At 41.2% G+C, this 16911-nt stretch overlaps 1 protein-coding gene across 2 annotated transcripts in view; it reads left to right on the forward strand.

Moving 5' to 3' along the window:
- The window catches only part of POU6F2 (POU class 6 homeobox 2), a 361096-nt gene that overhangs the window by 336738 nt on the left and 7447 nt on the right, over positions 1-16911 (forward strand). For both annotated transcript variants that reach the window (XM_081080022.1, XM_081080023.1), the window contains one exon: positions 9947-10115. In XM_081080022.1, coding sequence (XP_080936148.1) covers positions 9947-10115 — 169 coding nt within the window. The remainder of the gene's footprint in view (positions 1-9946; positions 10116-16911) is intronic.

The following is a 16911-nucleotide window of genomic DNA, read 5'->3' on the forward strand; positions in this document are numbered from 1 at the left end:
ACCTACTATTTGTCAGTCAGTGCACCTCCAAACTAGCTGGTGGAGAAGACAGATTCCATGAGCCCTTCTTTCAAGGAGCTTACAGCCTAGTAAGGGACACGGACATTCAGCAGAGAGTTGCACAAATGTGCACCTAAGATCAGCAGTAGTGAGGGGACCTGTGAGAGGGTCCGGCAAGGGGATCTTCTCTAGTGAGAACTCAACACCAGGAAAAACAAAGCCAGGTCTGCACACACTTCCTAGGGATAGAGACCTCTGTGTTACTCCCTGATTCTCACACTAAGTCTAAATGACTGCCTGGGAGCCAAGGTTCCCAGCCACACTCTTCTTCCTCAGCTTTGTCCCAGGCAATGGGGGAGTCCCTGCCAAACACATCATGGAAGGCTTCGAAAGCCCCAGCCTCCATCTCTCAGCTGGTTTATCTCTTTTGCTGTTTACAAGATCCCATTGCACTGTCTACCTTCTAAATACTTCCTTCAATAAAGCAATGTCCTCTTTCTTTCTAAGCCCTAGTTCCATCTGTTCAAACTTAAGTTCAAAATTATCTGTAGGGGGAAAATGAAGAGTCGACCTCTTTTTGTACAATGTGCTAAAAACTATTTCTGTCAGCAAAGCTAAGCTGTAAATTGCCAAAAAGGTGATGAATTAATTAGAAATCATCAGCATTTAATTCAAAATAGCTTTCACTTTCACCTTGAATTTCAAAGCAGGGTGTTTGGGTGATAGACTATTGCTGTTACATAAAATTACAGCTCTAGATTTGAGGTAGTACAGTTTTAATCCAGGCAAAGGACCTAACCAAGAAATAGCAAATCAGAGGCAGGTATGGGACCACACTTCAACTCCTTGCCTATAGGAGGCATCATTAATCCGTTTCCACAGTCTCTCTCAAGAGCACAGATGTACCTCAGAAGCTGTCTCATACATGCCTGCTGCTCCTGGAATGAAACCTCATTACCACTGCGGGAACATCTGGGCCTCTGCTGGTCTAACCACCACCACCATCCTCATCACTGTAGAACTGGAGATCTAGCAACTGGGAAGACACAGCCAGCCTCTTGGGGGTGTGCCTTGCAAATCCAGCTCATGTCAGTTACAACCAGCATTCCAGAGAGCAGACTCTCCTCTCAGGTGTATGTGCACAACCTGTCATGTATGTGATGCTGAGAGAATACATGAGCAGAGCTTAAATAAGGGACATGCAAACCTTCCCGAATCCCCAGGTGACAGGAGGAACTGACCAGCCCATCCCTTTCGTTCAAGGCATGTGCCACTGGTCTATCCTAGTCCCAGAAAGGTCAAGGGAACCGATAGTGAACCTGGCCAGAAACACCAGGAAAAGAGTGGAAGTAGATGAGTGACTATTGCTATTCTTTGGCACCAGCTCAGTTGAAGCACCTTGGAACATGTAGTAAAGTTAACAAGTTAGGTGAATTGACAGGAGATTCACAAGTCTGAGTCCCATTTATAAAAGCTGAGATTCTGAGGATAGTGGATCATAAAATGCCCAGAGTCCAAAAGTTAAAACCTCAGAGCTAGAGATATAAGGATAGAGGTCTTCAATTTTTTTCTTTAAATGTTACCCTTTACATTGAAGAAATATAATATGGATACCACTAAAAAATAAAGGATTTCTATCACACAGTAAAGAAGTTTCTCAATTTATTTTTTTCATGTGATTTATGACAAATGCTTGATCTCACAAGAGCATAGTTCCAACAGTAAAATACGTTATAAATTACAAGAGCAGAGAGATCCTTAACTCACATTGAGAAGGAAGTCCACTTGCATGGAGTAAAGTATAGGGCTCTCAGACCAGACGACTGGGGGTGGTTTCTTTTCATTTAGTACAAATAATTACATATTTAATTTGTTACATCTGCCTATATTAAGAAAACCTGAATAAAATCTAAGAGTGGAGTGTCAGCTACTCTTGATGATGATTTATTCTAATGATGAAAGATTGAGAGCCTGCAGAGTTACCATCTGAAATACAAAACATGTAGTACCAGGTTCCACTACCATAGCTATGGCTTCCACAGAACCACATCAGAGATCTTCGATGAACAATACAAGAAAATAAGTCAGAAAAGGACTAGATAGAGAGAGGAAAAAAAAAATATCCTTCTGGACATGAAAAAAATTACTTACTACAAAAATATTTGGTGGAGCTCAGAAGTAATCGCTCCGTGGGATTTTGCAGCTACTGTGATCGTGGTGAACCCCACTCCCTAAAGTGAGGGTGCCCCAGACCCTTTCACTTGCCTTTACTATCCTATGACTGTGAATTAATGACTTCTGCAATGACATCATTTTTGTATATATTTATTCTTCATTTGACTAAGTCCCAAGGGGATTTAGAGGGTATAGACATTTGAAAGGGAAAATGTTGCAATTTGTAAAATCAAAGCACGAAATTTTTCAAAAATTAAATACCATATTATAATACTTGGAGCATACCATCCATGAAGGCACTCAGTTTTTCTTCAGAAAGTAATCTTGGTGCTAATAGGAAGCCAAAGGAAAGTGGTTTATTTAAATTAGCTCTCTAAACTGCCATATGATTATCCAAATCCATCCATTTTTTTCAACTAAACACAAAAATGTTCTTACTGATATATTTTTGAAAAAATCAACTTCCCTTCCCAGCCCTTGCCCGAATCGATGGTTCCCAATTTTTTCTTGGAGCCTCCCAGAATGTGATATAAATGAGGCATTTCCGCCCACAAGGGATCTAAAACAGTGTAAGGTATTCCTAGATGGATGAAATGTGCATCAGTGACTCCAATAGAAAACAGGCCTCTGACCTCCCAGGCACATACCTGGGCATCTCACCTCTCTGGTCCCTGCCAAGCCCAGCTAACAGGGGTCATGCTCCCTACACATTCTGTGCCCCTGGCCTGGAATGCTTTTCCCACCTTCTCTGTCTGGCCAACTCCTACCACTGTTCTTCTCTCCAGGACCCCTCCTTCATGAAGCTTCACGGCATTGCTCCTTCACCGCTGCTTTTCCCATGCTGCATTCATGTTCATCAAGCTGTACTGTCGTTAAGCGTCTACTCCTGAAGGGCAGGGACGAGACTGATTCAGCCTGTTCAGGACCCAGCCCATGATGGGTGCTCAGTCAATTGTGTTCAGTTTAACTGTTGTCCAGTTGTAGTGTTTCCCTGTCCAAGGCACCAGCATCCCAGAGCCATGCTCCCAGAGAAACCCCGCGTAAGCTCTTCTGTGGCTCTCTGAGTCTGTCGCCTGTCATTTTCTAGTCTGTTGCAAGTTAGTGCCTGCAGGCAGCACCATCTTCTCTACATCTCTTTTAAATATCAACCCCTTCCTCTCACCACGCTCTCCCACCTCATCATCTCAACTATATTTAATCCCTCATTTTCTGTCCTGCAGTAAAATCTGACTCCCATCGTGCCATTGGCCCTGCCGAGCCCGGGTTTTGTGTCCCAAGCTCATCTGAGGACAGCCTTGGCCTTCCCTGCCTGTGTCTGGGCATCTCCCCCGTGCCCATCTCCTCTCGTTCTACTCTCCTCATGTCCTCCCATCCTCACAGGCTGGCAGCAGCCACACTGCTTTCAGCTCTCTTTCTTGAGACCACTGGTGCTTCTCCCATGCTTGCTCCCCTGCAGACAAGAGGAGTCTGAAATAGAGGCTTACATCTGGGGCTCGTCTTTCTGCTTGGGTCAAAGAGCTGTTTCAGTCACGGAAGAGAGCAGAAAGGAGGAGCCAGTGAATCTCCTAAACTCTGCCAAAAGGCTAACCCCTTCCTTGCTCGTTCAAACTGGCCACGAAGGTAACTAAAATCTCCCTTAGATACCACCTTCCAGGTCCTCGTAGTTATTTGAGTTAGATTGTCCTAATGTTAGCCCCAGATCTCCCAGAAAGCTTCACCCGTCTGCTCTTGTCCTGCCCTCGGTAGAATGAACTCTTCCAGAACACTCAGGCATTTATTATGTCCTCCTAATCATTGAAGGCTCTTATTAAATCTGGGCTCTGGCTTTTCTTGTCTAGACATAATAAATCCACTTTCTTGACCCTTTCTCTAAGAGCAGCTTCTTCCCAAACCTCATGCGGCCCCCAAACAGCAGCAACAGCAGCACCTGGGAACCTGTTAGAAACACAGCTTCTTGCGCACCCCAGACTTACTGCGTCAGACTTTGGGGTGGGGCCTAGTGATCTGTGTTTTAATAGCCCCTCCAGGTGACTCTGCCGAATGCTAAATCTTGAGAACCACTGATTCCATTTCTCTTCCAGCTACTATAAAGTACAAAATACTCAGAAAAAAGCCAGCCGGCACCGGAAGGCGGGGGAGTCACCGTGTCCTGTGCTTACTCTCACCTCTGCTCAATCTCCCGGAGTTATACGTGTTGGTCCGACAATTAAGTTCGCGAACTTTCCACTGTGTAAGTGCTCGGTGGAAAGTTCCCGAACTTCATTGTTGGACCGCGTTCACTTTCTCCACCACACCACTTGGAGATGTAGCCTGTGGTTCATTATGGCTCCCTGACATATTTAGAAAAGTCCAGACCTCCTTCATTTTGCATTTGTGTATTTGGAGAGTATTTTTCTCCCCAAATGAATTTCTCTATATTTATTTGTTTTTTCCTAAGACCTCTCCTCAGCATGCAGATGGCCATCTTCTCCCTGTGTCCTCATATGATCTTTCCTCTCAACCTGTCTGTGTCCTAATCTCTTATAAGGACACCAGTTATACGAGGTGTGATCAAATAATACGGTGAATTTTTAAATTTTAAAAAAATAGTTACAGTAACAGACACATTGCCATCAATCCCCCTCAAAATACTTCCCCTTGCTTTGAACACACTTATCCTATCATTCTTGCCACTTTCTGAAGCAGTTCTGGAAGTTCTCCTTTGTGAGTGTCTTTAGTTGTACTGTCATGGCTGCCTTGATGTCCTGAATCATTTTGACTTTGGATAAGAGACAGAAGTCACACGGTGCCAGAGCCGGTGAATAAGATGGATGAGGACACACCGTCATGTTTTTATTTGACAGAAATTGCCATACCAGAAGCAATGTGTGACATGGAGCACTGTCATGATGGAGGATGATTTATGGCACACTTTAAAACACACCTTCTCTCAACCATAGCTCACACCCAAATGACTGCACCGAACAAGTTGAAACTTGTCATACACTGTTACTAAGTTTTGACGCGATGCTTCCCGTATTGAAGATCCCTGCCTTTCCATTGGATGGCCGTTGGAGCAGCATTCACCGTATTTTGTGATCACAACAGAAAGGCTCTGTGTCAAACATTGCTTCTGGTATATGGCAATTTCTGTCACATAAAAGCATTACGGTGTGTCCTCATCCACCTTATTCACCAGATCTGGCATCGTGCGACTTGTGGCTCTTCCCCAAAGTCAAAATGATTCAGGACAAGGAGGCAGCCACGACAGTGCAGCTAAAGACACTCACAAAACAGAACTTCCAGAACTGCTTCAAAAAGTGGCAAGAATGATGGGGTAAGTGTGTTCCAAAGGGGGGGGGCGTTTTGAAGAGTATTAATGGCAATGTGTCTTTTACTGTAATAATTTTTAATTTAAATATTCACCGTATTATTTGATCTCACCTTTATTAGATGAGGTCCCACCCTAATGACCTCATTTTAACTTAATTACTTATTTGAAGACACTATCTCCAAATACAAGATTGGTCAGGAATTGATGGGGTTCCTCTAGTAGGAGCGCTGGCTCTTGAGTCAGACTTACCTGGATTCAAATCTCACTTATACCCACTGTGTGATCCCAGGTAAGCAACTTAGTCTTTAAAGTCTCTGTTTCCTTCTCTGTAATGATTATCACCAATACCTAACAAAGAGGGCCAGTGCCGGGATTAAAAATAATATATGAAAAACAGGTAGGAAGCATCCAATAAATAGTGTTAGCTGAGTTGGCCTCTTAAGATCAAAGCAATGTAATGAAACATCACCTTTATGGAAGCTTCTAAGTTTCTCTTTCTCTCCAGGAAGGAAAAGGAATAGCTTTTTCTTCATGCTTCTATTATTCCCTAACTCCTGCATTTTCTTTTAGTAATCTATTCCAATTTTTGTGGCCAATTATGTTTTAGGTATTTATACACCTATTTCTTTTGCCAATAATTATGCAATACAAGTATATATGATTTTCACAGTTGTCAGTGTCTGAAAATCAACGTAATTAAATCTAGTTAAATAACATTTTTCTAATGCATCTTATTATTTAAAGTATATTCAGTATTTATATTGAATCTGAGTTGTTTCATGAAGTAGCTTAAATCACTGTTTTTTCTTATTCAATATATAGATGTATATATTAAGTTTAAGTTTTTGAATATTAATGCACAAAAATCATTAAACTAAAACTGTCAAAGATAGGTCTATTTTTATAGTTTACCTAAAAGAATTGCAGTTTTAGGGATAGAAGGTAATAGAAGTGTTATCTCTCATGTTCTTTTTCTGAGGGAAGAAATTATGGAAGAGAAGCCAATCTCTGGGATGATTTTGTATGTACAATAAGCTAGTCTACCTGGGCTTACAATTGATTCTGGAATTAACAGATACATGTCTCCACTGACAATTGGGAAGTGTTATATGGTCGCCATTAGGATATTACTGCTTATATAATCTTGATTCTTGACAAGCAAAAACCTTTTTGAATTTTTGTTGGTTTTTCTGAAGTGTCTGGTTGAACTCTAGAGGGTAAGCAGGACCCCAGTATCCTAAAAAAAAAAAATGTTTATTTCCTTTGGAAGAAATATATCATTGTTAGATTTTTAGATATCTTAGATTCATCTCTCTATATATATAGACAGAGAACAAGCTCTTAAAAGAACTATTTTACTTTCCTCTCGAATTTCTTTTCCTACATAGCTTAACGCATAAGCCCTACCTTGCTTTAGTGACTCCTAAGTGAGATTGCAGCCTAGTAATTTTTTTTTTTTTACTGAGTTTTGTCTGAGGAAGAAAAGTTTTAATTGATTATTGTCTTATCCAGTTCCTTGATGGTACTTTACCACATCCAGGTCCAAAAAAATATTGATGAAATGGTAAAACTGTAAACTATCTCATGATTCAGTAACTCAACTGTAAAGCTTTTGTCTAATAACAATATTTAGAAAAGACCTCCATAGGCTAGAGGGGGAAGACTGACATGCAAATATCCATCACATTTTATTAAGCAAATTAAAAATAGATTTAATCTTTAATGTGTGTCCCTACAAAATAAAATTTATTGGATTCAATTGTTGATTATGTGCTCAACAGATAGGCTAATTAATTTAGGCAGATGCTTGATGCATATTAATTTGGATTCCATGTCTATTATACTTATTTTGGTTAACAATCTAGCCTTCACTTAGCACAGCCAAATGACAATAAGGATGCTCGCTTACTGGTAGGGGGACAGCATGGCACCCTGGAAGGAACCCTGAACCACAGGTGGAAATCTAATGATGGATTCTAATGTTCAGCAGACCACATGGCCTTGGGCCAGTCGTTTACTTCTCACCATCATGTCAGGCACATCCCATGACTCAGGGAGCCAAAGTATTACCACAGGGGACCAGATGGAATAGCTCCTTAAGCACATTTACAAAGTAGCACCTAACTAACAATTGCTTGACGTCAAAATGATAATTGATAGTTAAAAACACTTTAGGGAATTAAAAAGACTGATATTCCCAAGTGTTGGCAATGATGTGGAGCAACTGGAATTCTCATACATTGCTGGTGGGAATATAAAATCCTACAACCTCTTTGGAAATCAGTTCGGTAGTTTTTTAAAAGCTAAATATGCATTTACAGTATGATCAAGTGATTGCCACAATTCCACTCCTAAGTATTTACATAAGAGAAATGAAAACACAGGTCCACACAAAGATTTGAAAATGACTGTTTATAATAGCTTTATTCATAATAGCCCCAAAATGGAAATAACCCAAGTGTTCATCAACTGATTAATGGATAAATAACCTATGGTATAGATATAGATAAAGATATTATTCAGCACTAAAAAAGGAATAAGCTACTGACATATGCAATAAAATGGATAAATCTCAAAAATAGTACCCAAGCAAAAGAAGCCAGATACAAAAAGAGTACATCCTGGATGATTCCATTTCTAGAATAATCCCAAAAGAGTCCATCATGACAGAAAGCAGAGCAGTGGCTCTCTGGGTTAGGAGTTGAGGGAAAATTAATTGCAAAGGGGATTAGGTAACTTTGTTGGAAAATGGGAAGTTTCCATATCTTGATTGTGATGGTGGTTTCACAGGTGTGTATACATTTGACAAAACTCATTAAACTGTGTGCTTGAAATGGGTTGTACTTTATTATGTGTAAATTATATCTTAATAAAGTTCAGTGAAAGAAATGAACACACACACACACACACACACACACACACAGGGAAAACAATGGCAAATGTGAACTCAAAACACCCCACACTGGCTCTCAGACCCCGGGAAGGTAATTAAAGATTGGTATCTGTGGATCAAATATATGGTGATGGAAGGAGAACTGATTCTGGGTGGTGAACACACAATGGGATTTATAGATGATGTAATACAGAATTGTACACCTGAAATCTATGTAATTTTACTAACAAATGTCACCCCAATAAATTTTAAAAAAAGGGAAAAAAAGATTGGTATCTGTTTTGTAGTTGGCTCTCACACCAACATTCTAGCCCTGACCCAATTCTACTCCCTGGATGAGCTCCTTTTATAAAAAGCTCCTATACCTCTTTGAGCATAAGGATGGCTATGAAAGCACTTTGTAAGCCAGAAAGTGCTATGTCCAATCAACAAAGGTGGCAGGTGGCCACTGCTGAGGCCAATCATGTGCCTGCTCAGAGTCCTGGCCTGCCCTTTGTGTCACCTTTCTAGGAAGGCAAGACGCAGATCAATAGAGATCTCTCCTGGGCCTCTAAGTACCTGGCACCTGTAGTCATGACACTTTCTTCTCTCCTTCCTCTCCTCAGCCTAGCTCCTCTCCCTTCTCAGAACAGTCCTTTGATAACCTATGAAGGAGTCATGAGTAAACGGACGTGGTCTTCCTTGAGGCACACACAATGTTTTAAATTTCATCAATTCTTACTTGTGGCATTGTGACTAAGAGCTAGAGTCCACGGTCAGACTTCATATGTGCAGAGGCCTGCTCCCCCACACCTGCTGGAACCTACAAAACCTCTGCCTCTCAGTGCCTCAGCTTCCTTGTTTATAAAAAAGGATTCAAAATACACCCACTTCTCAGGCTGACCTGAGAATTAAGTGAGAGAGGTCCTGAAAGCCCTGAACAGAGTGCTGGCACAAAACAGGAGAGTGACAACCGAGACCTACAAATATGAATAGATGTTTCTGTCCTGACTGCCCTAATTTCTCTCTTAATTTTCTGTAGGATATTAGAGAGCATTTTTCCCGACTCCACAGTAATACACCCAGACTCTTTGGTCTGGGAAAGCAGAAAATTTCCATATACACGCAGACTAAATTGGAGCTTTCCTAAAATACCTGTTACATAAGACAAATGATTGGGCACAGCCACACTGTTGTGATTGAGTTTTGCATTCTGAGTTGACTGTAAGCATTATATTTTATCTTTCCATACTTGAGAAGCCTGTCGAATGTGCTGTAATTGTTTGAATAGGCAGAAAAAGTCTACCTACAAGTCATGGTCGGGAAATGTAGAAAATTGGGTGCTCCAGCAAGCCAACTAGGGAATTAATAATATATTTAGAATTACTAATAAAATGCCTGTCAGGCAAGCAATAACATATTATATACACACCAAAAAAAATCCTGCCTGTTAGGTAGGGTATTCACGCTTTCTGAGAAGTATATATTTGTGGAAATAAAATGGTACTCCCAGATGCAACTTCTATTCCCCGACATCTCCCCCTAATGTTTCATTCATTTGTATATTTTTACATCCCCCTGTGTAGCTCCACCAACCCTCCCAGACGTCAGTGGGTCAAGCGGCCTCCCAAGGCAGTCTTCTGCACCTGGCCCACAGCCACGCATCCATGTGTCAGAGCCCCATTCGGCAGGCTTCTTCTTCCTCCTCCTCATCCTCTTCTTCTTCAGCTTTGAGCGTGGGCCAGTTAGTCAGCAGTAAGTATCCTTTCCGGCTCGTTAAATCATGGTGGTCTTCTCGTCGCCTGTTTGCAATGCCTTCTCTTTCTCTCTCCCTCCCTCTTTCTCTCTCTTTTTCCCTCCTACCCTACCTCCCTCTCTCTCTCTTCTTTTCTCCACATCAAAGAGGCATTTCCTGGCCCTGCTAGGCCAGTATTAGGATGAAGTCCATGCCTTGGGCCAAATGACTCCTTTGGGGTGCAGGCCCCCAAAGCACACTCCCTGATGAGTGCCTGTAGAGACTGGTTTCCATCTCAAGTGCTTGGGTGTGCTGAGTCAGTCCTGTCACTCCAGGAGGAACTGATCAGCTGACATGAGCCATATAGCTCAGTGCTGAAATAACCAACAACAGGCACTCAGCCCGCAGGTCAAGCTGCTTTTCTGTGTTTGAAGTCCCCTGCTATTCTATTTGTAGGTGTCAGAGGAAATAAGAGAGAATGCCTGTGGACAGTTAGGTTGTGTGCACAAGGAGCTGCCTCCAGTGGCATGTGGGGGGAGGGGCATGGGCTGGAATCCAGCGGGAAATCTCTGGACAACCATTCATAAAATACAATACACCTGCAAGTCTGCTTCCCTGAGTAGGCCATATGGATACAATTTTTTTAAAATGGTAGTTGACCCTAGGTGAAGACAGCATATATATCACATGTAAATGAAAACATATTAAGATGAATGGGACAATGGGTAATTTAATGTTAGTGACTCATGTTTAGTACAATTTTTACTTATATATAAAAAGCAGAACATGTGCACAGACTATGATTGTCCAAAGGCCAAAAATCCAGTAGTTATGGATTTAAAGGGCTAAAGCACTGCATAGGAATCTGTGCCATAAAACAAGGATACATGTGAGTATCTATGTTCAGTCAAGTGTTATGAACGGTCAAGTGTTATACCAGGAATCATAGGGATCCTCACATATCATGGGGCAAATCTGGTAATGCACAACAAACAAGGGGTTGCCATGTCCTCTCCCGACAAGCAACTCCTCCTCAAAAGAACATGGATGAGGTGTGATCAAACAATACGGTGAAAGTTAAAACAAAAAAATAATTATTATAGTAAAAGACACATTGACATTAATCCTCCTCAAAATACTGCCCCTTGCTTTGATTCGAACACACTTATCCCATCGTTCTTGCCACTTTCTGAAGCATTTCTGGAAGTCCTCTTTCATGAGTGTCTTTAGTTGCAATGTTGTGACTGCCTCAGTGTCCTGAATCGATTCAAAACATTTTCCTTTCATGGTCATTTTGACTTCAGGGAAGAGCCAGAAGTTGCACAGTGCCAGATCTGGTGAAGAAGGTGGATGAGGACACACCATAATGTTTTTATTTGACAGAAATTGCCATAACAGAAGCAATGCGTGACACGGAGCCTTTCTGTTGTGATCACAAAATATGATGAATGCTGCTGCCAAGGGCCATCCAACGGAAAGGCAGGGATCTTCAATATAGGCAGCACTGCATCGAACCTTAGGAACAGTGTGTGACAAGTTTCAACTTGTTCAGTGCAGTCAATTGGGTGTGAGCTACGGTTGAGAGAAGGAATGTTTTAAAGTGTGAGTAAATCATCCTCCATCATGACAACGCTCCGTGTCACACATTGTTTCTGCTATATGGCAATTTCTGTCAAATAAAAACAGTACGGTGTGTCCTCATCCACCTTATTCACCAGCTCTGGCACAATGCGACTTCTGTCTCTTATCCAAAGTCAAAATGATTCAGGACATCAGGCAGCCATGACAGCGCAACTAAAGACACTCACGAAAGAGGACTTCCAGAACTGCTTCAGAAAGTGGCAAGAATGATGGGACAAGTATATTCGAAGTGAGGGGGAATATTTTGAGGGAGATTAATGGCAATGTGTCTTTTACTGTAACAATCTTTTTATTTTAATGTTCACCATATTGTTTAATCACACCCCGTATGCATACACATGTTGTTTAGTATATACGTATGTTATATATATGTATATCTATACACATATTTGTTTATAGATATACATATTCAATTATATGGCTAATTCAGGCAGGAAAGATAATTGTGGAATGCATGAGAAAATGAGGGATTGTGGTAGGATATTAAAATACCCAAGTACTTCAGTCGATTAGACTAGATACTCTTGATCTTAAAAAGGGTTGACAGGAAACAGAGTTTCAGGATATATATGGAGTTTGCCATTGACCTGTTTTTTTAGGTTGTTTAGGTATACCATCTCTCTTTTGGGTCAGAAACTCTAGTCTTACTTAAATAAAATCATGGATAAATTAATTTTATTATAGCCAGATGTTTCCCAGTAAAAGAACTCCTCATAGGTTTGTTGTGGGGAAAAATTCAAACTTTGTTCCAATTCAATATTCTGCATAAGTTTCTATAAAATATTCTATTTCTAAATAACAGCCAGGTCATACATTTAGGATAGGCTGTTAAGCTTTGGTCCTGAAAGAAAAGGAAATGAGATCAAACATCTTATGGAGAATAAGTTAAATATGAAATAAAAGTAAAACCACCCCCATAAATACAGTATTTTACAAAAGGTAAGCACTCAATACATGTTGGATGGTTAGAAGGAGAAATGACTACATGGATGGACACACAGAAGGATGACAGCACTGGGTTCTCTCTGGTCAGGTGTCTCAAGCTGGGCAGGGAAGGATTTTTCCTTTCTCAGAAATCAGTAACAGAGCTACTTAATGGGCCAGATGGAACTTCAATTGCACAGTGGCCAATGGGGCAACTAAGTTCTAGGTACAGAATGAGTGAAGCAGATCACATATCCTTGATGTAAAGTATAAAGAACTGAGGAGAGAGACTCCTGTACCACAGGCACTTGAAGCAGGAAACTCCACACTCACATGCAAAGCCTGAAGGAGGAACCTTCTCTGAAAGATATGAGGGGTCTAACAGTACCAACGTGCATCAGACTTTACACAAACCCTTTGCTGAACTTAGAGTTAACACAGATTTTGAGCATGTTGTTTAGTTAATTTCCATCTGTCTCAAAACCCAGCTACAGACTGAAAAGTACATAGAATGTTTTCTGATGCTGATTACCCCCAACAAACCTCCATCTGAGCCTTCATTTGTGGAGTTTTCAAAACATTTTCAATATTTTATTCATTTTAATACTCACAGTACACTATTATGAATCCTTATTTTCAGATATTGAGGCTGGCATCAATAGATCCTGAAAAGTACCACCCATCTTGACCATCGTAAGTCAGAGGAACCAGATTCAGTCTTAGCTGAGAGACCATGACCCCTGTATGACAAATGGGTGACAAAGCCAGGATGATATCCAAAGAAGTCTGACTCAGTGGGTCATACACACTCTATACACCACAGCAGCCAGAAAGGACTAGGTGCTTACATACAAATTTTATCCAGTGAAATTTAAGTGACAAAATATATCAAATTACCTGAATAGACTTTGAGTAATTTTTTAAAGCCTGGACCCATGCCTTACAATTAAAGCATAGGCTTTTCTCTGAGTCAATATGAAGAGAAAGCTTAGACATCTTGCATATTATTAAATATACATTCAAGCGTAAAATATTCAATTAAAATCATTTTGTCCGAGATTAAACTTCACTAAATCTGTAGATAGGCTAATGTGGGGAGACTTAACCCCATATTTCAGATGTTGTTATGCAGATTAAATTACAGGGAAAAAGAAGGGTCAGAGTCTGTCAACATAGAAATGAAAACCATTTATTGAGTACCATGTATATACCAGGCACAGGGATAGAAATTAAGAAAGCAAAACTAAGCAAGATGTTGGCTCTGCCCTGGGGGAGGTCATGAACTGGTTATAAACAAACACAAGGAATAAAACAAAACAAATGCTATGATCAACATATGTACAGGGACAATGACTATATAATAGATGGTTAGTTCAGTTTTAGAAGTTGAGACAGAACAGAAGGATTGCTATAACAGCTAATCCTTGAATTGAGTTGGATGGTTGATGGAGCAACAAATCCATCCAGTAGGCCAAGGTCATCGTTTTAAACAGGTCCAACTGGATTTGAACCTGTGGTCAAAACCTTGGTCGATGAACCCTCCCTCGTTATGGTCAAAGACTCTCTCGTTAGCATTGGGCAACCTACCACTGTTTCAGATGAAATGGAGTGGGTGAATGATCCAAAAATCTCCCCACTCCAGGCAAAAGGAGGCAGAGTTAATGTGTTGGCAATGATAACAGGATTTTCATGTGCAAAGAACACCACATCTGGGCTCAGAATTACCAAATATGCACACACATTGAAACGTGCATAGTACGCTTCAGAGCACCTACACAGCTTGCCATGTGTTAAATCTTTCTCCACAGTCATCAGAGGTAAGTGTAGTTTCTATAAGCAATGCTTTTGAAATGAAAGAGTCAAACAAATGACATATGTTCCAAATTGGCTCAAGATTTACACAGTACTGTTTAAAAATAGTTAATTTGGGATTTTTTATTCTTTGCTGGGTTTGGTTTGGTTTTTCTTAAAGCCATGGCCTATGAACTTCATTCTTAGTCAGCAAAGAACTGATAGTTGCTACCAGGAAAACCAAAACTATAGAAAGAACATAAAGAAGCATGGCGATAGCTTACGGCACAGTTCACAATTCACACCATTTTCCAAAACCCAGTGAAGTCACCATATCACAAGTATGCTGTTCTCCTAAATCACACTGCACACTCCCAAATGGTTTCTTTGGGCTCGGAACTATTTGGTAAATATGCCTGTTATTTGCTGTAAGACTAGCACTAAAGCAGATGGATGTTTACATGAGGCAGTTAATTCATGCTTGAAAGAGGCATGTTTTTCCTATAACAATCCCAGAGGCAGAGGCTGTAGAGGGTGATACTGAAAGATGTGACTAGTCCGAAACCCACTTAGCAACCCTTTGTACTGATACCCAGGCTAAAACTTGGAAGGAGCTAAATTTAAGTAATCAAACATAACAAAACATCAGTCTTGTTCCGTCTTGAGTACTCAGTTCAGGATGGGACCAGGGACCATGTCACCAGACTCGGCAGAGCAGGTTTGTTTTTACCCAATTTGCATTTAGCTCCCATTAAAATCTTTTTACTTTTCAGCCCATGCATTCCAGTTTGATTCGGGAAAAGTCATCACTATATTTACAAGTCATTGCCAACTTTAAATGCCAGTTTATTCCCAATCTCCAGGCCGGTTAGTCCACACACAGGGTGATTGGCTCCTCTAGCAAGGATCAGATTCAGGGCGAACCCTGGCAATCACCGCTATTGCTTTCTGCCCCTGTGTTTAACATATTGGGCCGACTTAATCTGCAGCAAACTTCTGTAAAAAGTGTGACTTCCTCCTCAGTGCAGAAAAACCCCAGGCTGGGTTGCTCTAGAGCTGGTGACTGGTGCTGGATCCACCTGGAGTAGGATCTGAGAGCTCCCTCTGAGATCCTCATCAAGGTGCCCTCAGATTCATCCTTAAAATTAACCCAACCTCCCTAGAGCCAGGAGAATGGAGATGGAAAGTCAGGCTGACCTATCCAGGGTGGAATGTCAACTTCTGAGCTAGACTGAGAGTTGACATGACATTCCAGGGAAGCTCTCCTTTACCACACTCACCTCTTGTTTCCCCTCGTCAACCAAAAAACCATATAGAGTGGTACCTCGGTTTTCAAACATAATCCGTTCCAGAAGACCGTCCAAGTTCTGAAACGTTCGAAAAATAGCCGACAGCTAGGCCTCAGGATCTTGCACTCTGCAGAAGCCACATGACATGTTCGACTTCTGAGGCGTGTTCTAAAACCGAAGCGTTTACTTCTGGGTTTATAGCATTCCTAAACTGAAATGTTTGTCAACAGAGATGTTCAAAAACCGAGGTACTACTGTATTCAAGGAAAGGGAACTGTTCCAATAGTGGAAAAAAGCTCAGGAGTTTAAGATAGAAACTTCAGGATCAAAAAAAGAAAAGATAGCTTCAGCTTTTTTATTAATTCAAAACATCTTATAGACACCCTCTAATGAATTCTGTCAATGTGTGAAGACAAGTCACACAGGTGGTAACCAGGGTGAAACCAGTATTTGTCCATGGGTGGGCTCCTTCTTTGGATAGAGAGACATTTGTGGTCTTAAGACCCACAGAGCAAATCCATAATAATGCATTTTGCCGTCTGATGTTATGGATAAGAACACTATTATAAGAAAAGCCTGTCAGCTCACCTCCAGCAATCAACAAATTACACAAACAGAGATGCTGATTTCCCCTCCTGGGCCTTGGTCCAACAGACCATCAACCTGCTTAAATTTCACAATAATTCCTGTCTTATCAGCTCTATAAGTAGAACCAGGAAAAAGACAAGAGTGGAAATTGTGTGAGAGGAGGCAGAAGGAACTCAGCCTCTCAGTGCAATGAAAGTCTGTGTGGGGCCTCCGGGAAGCCATCAGGCTCAGTGGGGCAGGTGCCCACCTCTCTGAGCTTCAGCCTGAAGTCTGAATACAGCCCTGCTCAGTGCACAGAGCTGAGTCCACAGCTTTCTTTTCATCTCTGGTTATTGTCTATGATCTGGCAAAAAGCAACCTGCAGGATCATACACACAGTTTTAGTCTCAAGGAGCTAGGAAGGAGACGAATGATAAAGCCAGCTGAGAAAGAGGAAGAAATAAGCAGAACGGACTCGCCTAAAATGCAGCCCAAGTCATACAGCTGCCCAGTACACATTGCTGACTCAGGTGGCGGCACAGGCTGTGGGACTGGAGTCGATAAGGAAAATCCTTCCAGATTAAAGACCACCCCTCACGTGCTG

Source organism: Rhinolophus hipposideros (genome assembly GCF_964194185.1).
Source record: "Rhinolophus hipposideros genome assembly, chromosome: 18".
Lineage (NCBI taxonomy): Eukaryota > Metazoa > Chordata > Mammalia > Chiroptera > Rhinolophidae > Rhinolophus > Rhinolophus hipposideros.